The following is a 14,717-nucleotide window of genomic DNA, read 5'->3' as shown; positions in this document are numbered from 1 at the left end:
CCTGGGTCTTGCAAAAGAAGAAGGATGATATGAGAAAAAAAAGATAATATAATTTTATATGAATTGCCAAACGGCCAAAAATACATACCTGCAACAAGTACTGCTTCGATTGTTGACATTTACTTTCATACTGCAGGGAAATCTAGAATGTTTCTTTGGGGACTAGTCAAATGTAAACTCAAAGCCCATTTCTTATTTCCTAAATATGTATCTATTGTGAGCTATAAACCACCTTATTCGCCATCAGTGAAAGCACCACTCTAGTGGCCAACAATTGAAGGCAACCTACTAATGATGCTGTTGCAACACCACTCTAGTTGGCAACAATAGACATGCCACCCTAGTAGCCAACAGTGGGAGCACCACTTTAGTGCCCAACGGTGAGAGTCCCACTTCACTCTCCTTTAGTGAGGATACCATACTAGAGATCAATATTTGGGAGCACCATTCCAGCCAACAATCAAAGCACTTTGCTAGTGGCAAAAATTGACAAAAATAAGAGCACCACTTTAGTGTTCAACAATGCACACTAATGGACACAGTAATGGGCAGTAAGTGATGATCTCACCTCTCAGATACTCTCTGTCCCCCATCTCCTCAATCCACTGTCCCAATCTGAGCAGTCACTATAATGAAACCCTTAAAAATGCATTGGATGAGGTGGCTCCCCCCTCCACTCGTAAATTCCCACATAGGAGGCAGCAGCCCTGGCACACGTCACAGACACGTTTTCTTTAGCGGTGTTCTAAGTGTGCCGAACGTCGGTGGAGAAAATCTTGTTCATCTGCAGATTTTCTCCTCTTCAAATTTACGCTTAAAACATATCGTTCTGCCCTTTGCCTCGCCAAACAAAACTCTGACCGCTCCCATCTCTTCTCTCTCCAGCAACCCTAAAAGGCTTTTTGAAACTTTTCACTTCTCACTCACACACAAGGTGCAGACGCCATTCACAGACCTCAGTGCTGATGACCTGGCCACGTATTTCCATGTTAAAATTCATAAGATCCGTCAGGAAATAACTGCCCAAGCCCCAGGTGGCATTGATTCCCACACATACCATAGTACTGATCCCCTCACCTACCGTACCTCAGACTGTCCATTCTCATCTCTTGAACCTGTTACAGAAGAGGAAGTCTCTCAGCTACTTTCTTCATCTCGCCCTACAACCTACAGCAGTGACCCCTTCCCTTCACACCTTCTCCAATCTCTGTCCCCTGCTGTCATGACTTACCTTACTAAAATATTTAACCTCTCTCTCTCTTCTGGAATCTTCCCATCCTCCTTCAAGCATGCTGTTATAACCCCGCTATTGAAAAAACCCTCCCTGGACCCATCCTGTGCTGCTAACTATCGACCTGTCTCTAACCTCCCCTTCATTTCTAAAATCTTGGAATGCCTGGTCTATTCTCGTTTAATCCGCTATCTCTCTGCTTTGCTTGACCCCTTACAATCTGGCTTCCGCGCTCTGCACTCTACTGAAACGGCTCTCACAAAAGTCTCCAATGATCTCCTAATGGCTAAATCCAATGGTGACTTCTCTGTTCTTGTTCTTCTGGACCTCTCTGCAGCTTTTGACACTGTTGACCATCAACTCCTCCTCACTATGCTACGCTCAGTCGGCCTCAATGACACTGCGCTCTCCTGGTTCTCCTCTTATCTCTCAGACTGCACTTTCAGTCTATCATTTGCGGGCTCTGTTTCTTCCCCTCTTTCCCTTGCTGTTGGGGTTCCTCAGGGCTCGGTCCTAGGCCCTCTCCTCTTTTCTCTCTACACAGCCACCATTGGACAAACCATCACCAGATTTGGCTTCAGGTACCATTTTTCTGCTGATGACACCCAATTATACACATCTTCCCGTGACATCACCCCTGCACTCATACAGAACACCAGTGACTGTCTCTCTGCTGTCTCTAATATCATGTCCTCGCTCTATCTGAAACTAAATCTCTCCAAGACTGAACTACTACTGTTTCCACCATCTAATAGATCTGTCCCTGATATATCCATTGCAGTCTCAGGCCTTACTATAACTCCTAGGCAGCAGGCCCGCTGACTTGGGGTTGTGTTTGAGTGTTTGACTCAGACCTTTCCTTCACTCCCCATATTAAATCACTCCCATGCTCATGTCACCTCCACCTCAAAAACATCTCCAGAATACACCCTTTCCTCACCAGAGATACACTAAAGACACTTATTGTCTCTCTGATTCATTCTCGCCTTGACTACTGTAACTCCTTACTAATCGCTCTTCCCCTCACTAAACTCTCCCCTCTACAATCTATTCTGAATGCAGCGTCCAGGCTCATCTACCAGGCTAGACACTACAGCGATGCCTCTGGTCTGTGCCAGTCGCTACATTGGCTGTCTATTCATTATAGAATAAAATATAAAGTTATCCCCCTCCTCCACAAGGCTCTCCATAATGCCGCACCTCCCTACATTTCCTCCCTCATCTCTGTCTACCGCCCAACCCGTGCTCTCCGTTCACTCAATGACCTAACACTTACATCCTCTATTATCAGAACCTCCCCCGCTCGTATACAAGACTTCTCCTGAGCTGCACCACTTCTCTGGAATGCTCTACCCCGGACAATCAGATTAACTCCCAATTTCTACAGCTTCAAGCGCAAACTAAAGACACATCTTATCAGACAAGCCTATCACAATTTCTAATGTAAACCCTTCCGTACTATAATTAGAACCCTCAAAATCTAACCCTCCTCTGTCCCTGCTCCCCCATTACCCCACATGATATGATGTCATCTCAGGGTAACTTTATAGGTCCAGGCTCCATCCACATGTTACAAGACACCACTAGTGATGGCTCATACAGTTTTATGTTTGTGTAATGACAGTCACCTCTATTACAAAAGTGTCTGACCTCTGTATAAGAAATGCCGCCCCTGCTACCTCTGGTGTCACCCCCTCTACCTCATAGATTGTAAGCTCTTGCGAGCAGGGCCCTCAGTCCCATTGGGTGAAATGACTTTCTTTGTGATGCATCTGTCTTTTTTTTTTGTAAATGTAGATTGTGAGCCCCATATATATACATTTTTTTCTTCCTATCAATATGCCTTTGTAAAATGGGAGGAAATCCACGCAAACACAGAAAGAACATACAAACTCCTTGCAGATGTTGTTCCTGGTGGGATTTGAACCCAGGACTCCAGCTGTGCAAGACTACAGTGCTAACAACTGAGCCACCGTGTTGCCCCTGTAAAGTATCTTTCTGTCTGTATTTGAACCCTACAAATTGTACAGCGCTGCGGAATATGTGGCACTATATAAATAAAATTTATTATTATTATTATTATTATTATTATTATGGTACATATTTGTTATCAACAGTGAGATCATCACTTACTGCCCATTACTGTGAAAACATTTTGTAATGCCACTTTACTGGCCAACAGTGAGTGTACCAGTCCAGTGGCCAACATTGAGAGCACCACCCTAGTGGCCAACAGTGGGAGTGTCAAACAGTGAGATTACCATTCTCCTTGCTAACATTTGGTGCACCACCCCACTACCTAATAGTGAGAAAAGCACTCTAGAGGCCAACAGTGGGAGTAACACTCAATGGACCAACAATGGAGCGTCCAACAGTGACAGTGCCATTCCAGCACTCAACAGTGAGACTAAGTGTCCAACACTGGGAGCACCACCATAGTGGCCAGCTGTAAGAGGATCGCTCTAGAGTCCAGTATCGTCTCTAGTCTCAATCTCTACCTGGTTCTAAGGCCACTTCCAACATAGGAAACCTCCCATTTATCACAGTGAATAAGATATGGATAACCGTAGGCACCAAGTATCTCAGGAAGATGAAACGACGTGATAAATCTAGACGCAAATTCAGCCACATGTATCATGAGCCGTCCATTAGCAACCCATCTGTCCTATGTTCCCATTACATGCTACTGCTAACAAAGTTCCAGTCCTACTACCCTATGTCCGATCAGAAGACCAATCGCGTGTCCCTTAAAGTCACCAATACGGGGCACATTTTAAAGGACTCTCCAAGACCCACAGCCCGATATGTCCATAACACTTTTCCTTTAAGAAATGTATTAATAAACTCAAAAACCTATTTTCTATTTCCTCCAATGTCAAACTCAATTAAACCCCGACTAACAGAATGATCCCACCTGCAAACCATCGCACGGTTACAATAAATTCAGTGCAAATGTCAAGATAAAACTGCGCACTCCAACTAATGGGAAGTAGCATCATGTCAGTTTTCTGTTCAATACCCAGTGATGACTTAATGGAAGACGCAGCTGCATAATTCATGCCATACATTAAATCCCACCTGTAATAAAACCGTACGCTATCTGCTAACAATAAAAAAAAAAAGCGCGCGCGCTAATATTGTAGTCTGTGATCGAACATGTTCAGCTCGGACCGGCTATAGATTAACCAGACATTAAACATTCACCACCACTCATTAAACTGCAGGCACGTGCACCAAGCGCTGCCAAGTATCATCCGCCATTCACAAACTCGTCCACGTGACCCGCTTAATCCAACCATCCCTTCGCCTCGCTTTAACCCTTTCAGCCCTGCCCTTCCTAGAAACGGTTAAAACTCCCAATGTCATCAGGAGCCCCGGCATAAAAAAAAAAAAATATCTGAACGACGTAGCGGAAATCTGCCTAGAACATTACTGCTGCGGATGACTCCGATCTGGTCTCTTTTCATGCAATATAAAACAGAACAAGCTTGTACTTTTCTTCGGATTGCTAAATATTTCAAAAGGCGGCATAAATAATTAGTGCGCGAGAGATACATAAAATCTATTTTTATAATCTCCCCAAATAATCGGAAGACGTGATACAATGTGGTTTTCATTCTACGAGACCTGAACGTTCGGATGCTCCACTATCATAAACATCCACCTCCACGTAGCAGAAAGGCAATAACACCCTCTCGTCCAGACCTTGGCATTGCAGCTCGGACTCAGCCCGTCTCACGCAGGGTTCACGGTGATTTTATAAACCCTGCACTTTCCACCCAAGTGGCAATGACACCGGCTTTTACCGAAGCCCTATTACTCTTAAAAGAGCAATTTAGTTGCATGCACGGCTATTAGGCTCAGGCAGCCAAGCTTTGAGCTGTCAGTGTTACTGCCTCTCATCTGTTTTGACCAAGCCTAGCATATTTTCTCTCTCGTTCCTGCCGGACACAGTCATTACAGTTTTTATATTTGTCAATCAATCTCTGGGTGAAAACAAAGGGATATATCCAGAATATAAGCAAAGTGACGAGAAGAGATGTGCATTTTGCTGGCGTGAACTAGCAGCCGTGCTCGCTGCCTGCTCTGTGTGTTGATGAAACGGGAGCAGTGAGCAATGTGCTTTACCTCAGGGCTACATGTTTGAGATATTGCTTCTACATCCAGTCATGGCAAACCAACTGTGCGCTCTGATTCTTCAGTGATTAATGACTTCTCTCTGATCGGGGGGAAAAAAAAAGGGGCACCGTGGAGTACAAGGAGATGTTAGGAACGGTGTGAAATGAACATCTGGACATGTTATCTTCCGAGAAACGCAGGATCATCACCCCTGAACTTATCTTCATCCTTTTGCTCATTTTCCATGGTGGAACTTTAAGTAAGGTTAGCAGGACCAAAGGCAAAAACTGGAAAGGGGGTAAGTTGGAAAAGTTTTCTACCCATACCAACTTATTGATGTTTTATGGACTCAGGATGGAGATTGCTGAGGTTCGGTAGAGTTTGGCTTTGGAGATACCTACTGGACCTTGAGTGGTGAGGTTAGGTATCTGTTTGGTTGACTTTGTGAATCTTAGCAGATTTTGTGATAGGTTCTTCTGCATCTATTGTGGTGATATTAGGTGTCACCAATTATGTTGACTAGGTTAGATCCTCAAGTATCTACTGCACCTTGCCTGGTGATGTTATATGTCCTCTAGGCTTATCAATTATGTTGACTTTGTAAATTTGAGCAGATTTTTCTACTGCACCTGTGTGGTGATGTTAGGTGTCACCAAAGCTTATCAATGATGTTGACCCTGTAAATTTCAGGTTAGATCTTCAAGTATCTACTGCACCTTGCGTGGTGATATTAGATGTTCTCAAGGCTTATCAAAATTTGTTGAATTTTAGAAGATTTTATACTAGATCCTCAAGTATCTACTGCACCTTGTGTGGTCCTGCTTATCAGTTCTGTTGACTTTCTGAATTTTAGCAGATTTCGTGATAGGTCCTCCAGCATCTACTGCACCTCGTGTGCTGATGTTAGGCATCACCCAGGCTTATCTACTTTGTTGACTTTGTGAATTTTAGAAGATTTGGGACATTGATTTTGCCATTGAAATGTTTGCTCTGCAGGAATTAGGACAAGGGCTCCATCAGATATCCACGTATTGTCATTTAGGAGCTGTGAATTCGGGATGCCGAGAGCTAGATTAATATTCCAGCACTGATCTGATTATAGAGGTAAATTAGATTGACCTTATTAAAAGAATCGCACAGGCTAATGCTTTGTCATATCGGCATCAGACTCTGCTGAACTTCTGTCTAAATGGAAAATCGCTGTATGCCTATGGTAACTGGGGAAAGTCAAATATTGGAGTTGTGTCTGTCTTTGCTGCTGCTCGCACTCCCCCTCTGCAGTGCAGGGGTTAACCACGCTTCTTCTGTGCCGGTGTGTTTCCTATTACATTTCTATGGGTAATTCAAGTCATTTTGTTGCACAGCTTTTGCCAGCAAGGATCTCTCTAATGTCTGTTGTTATCATGCTATGTGCTATGCCTTTTGTTTCGCCGGCGCTCCATGGAGCGATATAAGGTTAACTAGAAGCATCAACATTAAAAAAAGAAGTTTAAATAATTTATAGCAACATCCCAGCAGCAGGAGCAGCGGCGGCGGCAGCAGCAGTCACTCACACCCCTCCTTTCCGGGTTTCCTTTGTTGCATTAGGACGCTGCAAATCTTTTACCTACAGTACTTCAATGGACAACTTCCAAGAGCCACTTAGCCCGTGCCGCTAGGGCAAGGGGATAATAAGTCCAATAAAATGGAAGACCCGAGAACTGCTCGATAGGCTGGAAAGTTGTCGTTTTACGGCAGTTCATAAACAAATGGATACATTATGTGCAAAACTGTGCTCGGTTTATGTACAGGGCCATTTGTTATACGGAAGAGCAAGTGTATACCGTATATATTTATGGGTGAAAAAGCCATTTAGGAGATGGGTTTGTATGACTTAGAAAGTTCAACAAATAAAATCTACTTATGTTTCTCCTTTCAAGCCATGAGGATTCTCAGCCGGAATGTTCCATTGAAAAAGCTTGAAAAGGCTCTCACATCAGCGGATACGTGTCTGCGCTTGAAAAGGATTCTCACAGGAGTCGAAATGTTTGAAAGGGTTCTGGCAGTAAATGTTGCAAAATCTCAGAAAAAAAGCTGTAAATCGAGAGATTGAAAAAGGCTCTGGCAGAAGCTAAAGGCATGTCACAAAAAGCTCTCGACTATGGCAGAAGCTTGAAATAGAGGTGAAGTGATGCAAGGACTTCAAAAGGGCACCGGCTATGAGCCAAAGGGTTTAGAAAGGGCTCTCGTATCAGATAAAACAGGGAAAGCTTGAAAAAACTCTTGGGTAAACATGCCTTGAAAAAAGCTCAGATAGTAAATGAAACTTTGCAATAATGAGTGTATGAAGTTCAGTCTCTGGTCTTAGCTCAGCGTTGTCTCTTTAGAACTTTAAGTAAAGTAGACATTAAAGGTGTAGTCACAAGCAGAGGGTTTTATTAAAAAATTCTGCTTCCTTTTTCTTTGGCAGCTTTCATTTGCTCTCATATAGTGCCGGGTGCTGTGTCCTCTTATCTCTAAGTGTGCCGTCTGAGAAGCCGTCTGATGGCTCCATCAGTGTTATCTCCGTTGTCCTAGCGGCTCATAAACACTCCTTAAGTTGAAATTTTATCAAACCTATAAGAATTATGCCCAATGGGGAAAAGGGGACACGGCAGCTTGCACTATATGAGAGCGAATGAAAGTGGAAGAAGAAAAGGCAAGCGGGATTTTTAATAAAACCCTATAGGAAAAAGGTTTTCTAGCCAACAATAGATGTAATGCAATAATAAAATAATGTGAAGATCTTCCTGGAGTATAAGACTAGAGAAAATGGGGGACATGGGATCTTGACTTGGGTGATGAGTAAGAGTCTGAGTGGTCAGACCGAACAAACGATGGATAGATGTAATAACTTAGTATAACCAGAATACCCCCATAAGTAAGGCTGGCAGTTATCATGCATCATATGTACGCCTAACCATATCACTCCTGATACATGAGATAAGCATGTATAACAAAAATACAAAGTAACAAATAGCTACTAAATAGATGACTGAGACAGTTGATACAATGTGTGATTGCTTTAATTGGGTTGGGTATTACTCCTCAACCCTGCGACAAAGTCAACGACTGTAGACCACTATGGAAGAACTGATAACTAATACAGATTATACTACAAGGTATACAGCTCTTGTAACCTGTAAACAAGTCTACTTGTCTGTCGGACATATCAGGTATTGCAGCTCGGTTCCTTTGAAGAGATGTAAGCAGTCAATAACTTTTTGTAAAGTTCTCTTTTATTTCAACTGGAGCTTTCTTTAGTTTTGGCCTCTTCTGTTTAGATATACATAGAGAGATATTGTACCTGTGATTGGGACCACCCATTGGACTCCTAAGCCTAGAAGGAGTTTTTGGGACAAATTAAAAACTCACTGGGGGCAGATGATGGGGTAAAAATAAATAAAGAAACAACACTCTGCTGTCTCAAGTCCTTGGTCCCTATTTCCTTTTGGCCAAGGATTGCCTGGGATCAGGTGACCAATCACTGGCCAACAGTGGTCACAAGACACTCTGCACTTCTGGCTCAGGTGGTCCATTGACCATCAGAAATGGGGGATGTGCTGGTCGCACTGAAGTCTGGGAATAGGTAGTATCATTTCTTTTTTTTTTTACCCCATCCGAGCCCTGAGTTTTTAGTTCAATCCTAGAAAACCACTTGAGGGGCCGTTCACACAGAGTTTTTGCAGGCGGATTGTGACGCCTCAAAATCCACCTGCAAAAATGGCTCCCATTGACTTAGTTTTTGTTCCGCTGGTAGCGGAAAAAAAGAAGCGACATGACTCTATGGCTTAAGACAGGCTCCTGCTTAGTCCCCGTTCATTCGGCCTGATCAGGAGCGGGATGCCGGTGCCCTGCTAGCTGCACAAAAAAAACCACAAAAAAAATGTTTCCACCGTGTGAACGAGCCCTTAGACTAAGAACCCACATTGCGTCGGCATTCAGGGAAACTGTTGGCATTTCTGTAGGTGCAATCTTCAAAATGGTGATGGTTTTTGCATGTCCGCTGCGCATATTTTTCTGCAATATGTGGATGGGATTCAATAGATTGGCTGAGTCTTTGTACCTATCCATCTGCTCTGCTCCTCCTGCTCTATAACATCCCCCCGGCAGACTGGAATACATGTTCACCTTCCTTTTTCCTATTGTTTTTACTACATTATAACTTTTTACGATTTATACGGACATTTGCTTTTCTATATTCACTTCTGTACTTTTCTTCCTTGCTCACACCCATCATGTTTATGAGCTTTTTGCCCTTCCAGTTATTACACCTATATGTATCTAGATACGGCAGAGATGTCTTACTATGGCCACCTTTCCAGCACCTTTTATTACTGCCGTTGCCTCTTCCACAATAGGTTCAAGAGGATGAAAAGACCAAGTTTCGACAGAAATACAGCTTTAATCTCATACGAGTGGTGAAAGGTTCTTGCTCTATTCCAGCTGTATTACTCTGATATCAAAAGGGCTCAGCCATATATTGTGACTCTCTTAATATCAGACGGCTTCCATTATCTTTATTGTATATAGACTACAGTTACCGCAATCCCCTGGATGCCCCGGGCTGACTGAGGGATATTGGAGGTTTCTAGGAGTTCAATGCGTGCCGGACCTGAAATAGACCTAAATGGCTACGTCTGCTATGCCAAGCTCGGTACTAGAATTTGGGGATACTTAATGCAACATTGTATACATTTTTTTCCCATATGGTAAATATGATTTATAAAGCAATTTTTGAGGCTGGTCCGATATGATCCACAGAATTACTTTCCAACTTTTCCATCTTCTGCACTTTGCATTCCCAAGACATACAGGATGCAGGATAGTAATTGTATCCGGACACATGGTTGGAACACCAAGCCGATACACTTTAGTATATAGAAGCTACATCTTAATCTGACATCTGACCTTTGGATTGATGTTGCATTACAATTAGTTCAACGTTTGATTCTTAGAAATCTGCTTTGCTATGATATATACCCGACCTGGCCGACACTCTATCGGTGGGATACATTGTTCTAGAACGTTCTTTGAAAGGATTGACGTCGGTCGAGTGTTTCCTCTAAGGAAAGGAAAGAGTTAAAGCAACATCCTAATTAGGTCAATAAGCCAAATTACACATAGGCCTGTCCGCGGGGTGCGGTGTTGTTTAACTCTATCATTTCCAAAGACAATAGCTTAAAGGAAAGAATTCTTGGCATCAGCACATGACATAGCCCATGGCCGGATCCGGTCACATCAATGTGAAATAAACCCAGAGTCAGGTTTATATATGTTATCTAGCTAGTATACAAGTATACAGTCACAGATTACTTATAGATGAGTCAATAAATAAGTTTCCATTGATTTCCATGGAGATTTCCGGAAGAAGGCAGCCATGCTTTTCACTGGACAATGGTCGAAGAAAGAAGTATTAGGCAATGTAAGGTCAATTTTATACTCGTTGAAATTGACTTATTTGCCAGGGAAAGGTAATTGGTCGGATCATCATGGTGGAACCACAATTCTTGCCATGAGTAAGACAGTACATGGGACTAACGTATTTACCATGGTGCCATGGGTAAGAATATGGCTGATGGCTGGGATCGTCATATTTGTCAAAATGAAGACAGTGGATGGCACCATGATGTTTGTCAAGGGGAAGGCAGTGGGTGGGATGCATTATGTTTTCTATAAGGATTGCGGTAGGTAGGGCCATTATTTTTGTTGGAGTGCTGTCCTATTGTGTGTAGGTAGATTAATAGGGCAGCGCTCCAGAAAGACGGAGCAAAGTTAAACCTTAGTATCAACACAATCTATCACAGAGCACAAAAACCATGGATAAAGTTACAACCTGTTAAAATGTAGTAGTATATTAAGTGTTCGGTAAAGTTTTGCTTACTCTATCTATCTATCTATCTATCTATCTATCTATCTATCTATCTATCTATCTATCCATCCATCCATCCATCTGTTATCTATCTATCTATCTATCTATCTATTTATATCCTATCGCTCTATCTATCTATCTATCTATCTATCTATCTATCTATCTCCTATCTATCTATCTATCTATCTATCTATCTATCTCCTATCTATCTATCTATCTATCTATCTATCTATCTATCTCCTATCTATCTATCTATCTATCTATCTATCTCCTATCTATCTATCTATCTATCTATCTCCTATCTATCTATCTATCTATCTATCTATCTATCTCCTATCTATCTATCTATCTATCTATCTATCTATCTATCTCCTATCTATCTATCTATCTATCCATCCACCCATCCATCCATCCATCTGTTATCTATCTATCTATCTATTTATATCCTATCTATCTATCTATCTATCTATCTATCTATCTATCTCCTATCTATCTATCTATCTATCTATCTATCTATCTATTATCTATCTATCTATCTATCTATCTATTTATATACTATCTATCTATCTATCTATCTATCTATCTATCTATCTCATATCTATCTATCTATCTATCTATCTATCTATCTATCTATCTATCTATCTCCTATCTATCTATCTATCCACCCATCCATCCATCCATCCATCTGTTATCTATCTATCTATCTATCTATCTATTTATATCCTATCTATCTATCTATCTATCTATCTCCTATCTATCTATCTATCTATCTATCTATCTATCTATCTCCTATCTATCTCCTATCTATCTATCCACCCATCCATCCATCCATCCATCTGTTATCTATCTATCTATCTATCTATCTATCTATCTATTTATATCCTATCTATCTATCTATCTATCTATCTATCTATCTATCTATCTCCTATCTATCTATCTATCTATCTATCTATCTATCTATCTCCTATCTATCTATCTATCTATCTATCCATCCATCCATCCATCTGTTATCTATCTATCTATCTATCTATCTATTTATCTATCTATTTATATCCTATCTATCTATCTATCTATCTATCTATCTATTATCTATCTATCTATCTCCTATCTATCTATCTATCTATCTATCTATCTATCTCCTATCTATCTATCTATCTATCTATCTATCTATCTATCTATCTATCTATCTATCTATCTATCTCCTATCTATCTATCTATCTATCTATCTATCTATCTCCTATCTATCTATCTATCTATCTATCTATCTATCTATCTATTTATCTATCTATTTATCTTGTGATATTTGTGTTCTGCACTTTGTTACAAAGCCCCCCTATATAGACCACCATAGCGCAAACTGAATGCAGTGAGTCTTCGCCTGGCTCCATCCGTACACCGGTATCTCCTTCCTCACGCTAGTTCTTGCTTTCAGACATCCCGTATGAGTGATCGGCTATGAATAAAATGCCTTTTGCATTACACTATCGGGCTTTGAGAATATTAGAAAAGTTTATTATTATCAAACCTTTTCCACCTGTTTATGCCCAATGGATCGGCTGCCAGTCATGTTTCTTTCCTCCTGCTCGCATTGTATTCGCAGCCTCCCCGGTTGAGGTTGGTTGTTGCTTCTTCAGCAATTACCGATTCCCTCACCAGCTCTTCAATTAAATGATTAAGGATTAATCTTCAGTATACCACACAGGCCCGGCGCGGGTCTTCACCATTGCCCTCTCCATATTAACTTTGCAAAGAACTAATTATCAATTTTATGGGTTGACCTGTGAGCGCAACATTTATACTACTGTGGCTAAATACTAATGACTTGGCAATAAGTCTTGGAGTCCTCGTGGGAATATACAGTGGTGTATACATATAATTACACATGCCGTAGTCACAGGGGGGGCGGTGATTAAACACTATTCAATCTATGCCGGTAATCACGATGGCGTGTCGCCACTTGTGTAACATTAGTGCATCCTTACCATCCCCCTCCCTCGGCTGCGATCTGCATAAGTGTTTAGGTACTAAGTCCTTATTACGGGAGAAGATGTTTATTCCTCTCTGTTGTGTCAAATAGGAAACTTTGTATCCGATATTACGAGAGACGTATCAACGCATATGGCAAACAGACGAGCATACGGTAGTAATCATTTGGAGGAGTAATTGGTCTCTATGGATAATGAACGACCGATATATATAGCATCATGTCATGTAAATTATACACGCCATCAAGTGTGACATATTTATTAGGTTTTGTAGCGAGTCGGAATAACATAATGCCCGGATGATTTCATGTTTCGATCACTTCTCGGATTGGAGTTATTGGGGGTGAGTACGAGCTTGAAAAAGTATATTTTGTGTACGAAACAGCTGTCGCCCGGTTGCTGAGCGTGCCTCCTCCCGCTTTTAAAACTTTGTATGGACATTCTTCAATAAAGTTTCAACTTTTTACGCTATTTTCGGTGAGTGCCAAGTAATTCCTTCTATTCAGTTATTGGGGGTGATCTGACTTTTGGTAGATGTGACGTTAATAGGAATATGGGGGAGCAGTAAAGCTTTGGGTGCCGGTAAGGTTGAGTTCACACGCCTCAGAATCTGGTCCAAAAATGGCTCATTGCACTCTGGATTAGGCCCAAATGAAGGGCCTAGTCAGGAGTGAGGTGTCGCGACGCGGAATCCTCGGCACGAAAGGGCAAGTGGCTTCTCTCTTCCGAGAGCAGCACAAAACCGCTAGCGGAAAAAAGAAGTCAATGGCTCCCATTGAAGTCAATGGGAGGCGGTTTTTTTTGGAGGCGGATTCCGTGTCAAAATCTGGTCCGAAAATCCCCGTGTGAACCCAGCCTAAGTCACTGGTAGTAGTTTTCGTGGATTGTAGAGGGCTCTATAGTGTGACCAGACCAAACCATTAGAGATGAGCGAGTAGTACTTGATCGAGTAGGTGTTCGATAGAATATTACGGTATTCGAAATACTCGTACTCGATCGAGTACCACTCGCTGTTTGAATGTAAAAGTTCAATGCAGAACCAGCATTGATTGGCCGAATGCTATACAGTCGGCCAATCAACGCTGGTTCTTCTCCTACGTTTAGAAGTCTTCTCCGTGCAGCTTCCCCGCGGCGTCTTCCGGCTCTGAATTCGCTCTGCCAGGCATTGGGCCTGGGCAGAGCCGACTGCGCATGTCCGCTTGTAGTGCAGGCATGCGCAGTCGGCTCTGCCCAGGCCCAATGCCTGGCAGAGTGAATAAAGAGCTGGAAGACGCCGCGGGGACTCTGCACGGAGAAGACGTCTCGGAGGATCCAGCCCGACCCTCACTCGTGGACTTGGTAAGTATAATTTGATCAAACGTTGCCTACCCCTGAAACGAGCATTTTCCCCCCATAGACTATAATAGGGTTCGATATTCGATTTGAGTAGTCGAATATTGAGGGGCTACTCGAAACGAATATCGAACCTCGAACATTTTACTGTTCGCTCATC

The 14,717-nt window shown here is 42.1% G+C and overlaps 1 protein-coding gene across 16 annotated transcripts in view; it reads left to right on the top strand.

Moving 5' to 3' along the window:
* The first annotated feature begins 4,857 nt into the window (after nucleotides 1–4,857).
* The window catches only part of ROBO2 (roundabout guidance receptor 2), an 878,643-nt gene continuing 868,783 nt past the window's right edge, over nucleotides 4,858–14,717 (top strand). For 10 of the 16 annotated variants that reach the window (XM_075263397.1, XM_075263392.1, XM_075263383.1 and 7 more), the window contains exon 1: nucleotides 4,859–5,648. In XM_075263397.1, the coding sequence (XP_075119498.1) occupies nucleotides 5,528–5,648 (121 nt within the window). In that variant the 5' untranslated portion in view covers nucleotides 4,859–5,527. Of the gene's footprint in view, nucleotides 5,649–14,717 lie in introns of all 16 variants that reach the window. The other 6 variants (XM_075263395.1, XM_075263388.1, XM_075263387.1 and 3 more) reach the window with 2 other exon arrangements.

Source organism: Leptodactylus fuscus, chromosome 2 (assembly GCF_031893055.1).
Source record: "Leptodactylus fuscus isolate aLepFus1 chromosome 2, aLepFus1.hap2, whole genome shotgun sequence".
NCBI classification, from domain to species: Eukaryota; Metazoa; Chordata; class Amphibia; order Anura; family Leptodactylidae; genus Leptodactylus; species Leptodactylus fuscus.
Note: the sequence above shows the minus strand (reverse complement) of the source record. Positions and strands in the feature narration are given on the sequence as shown.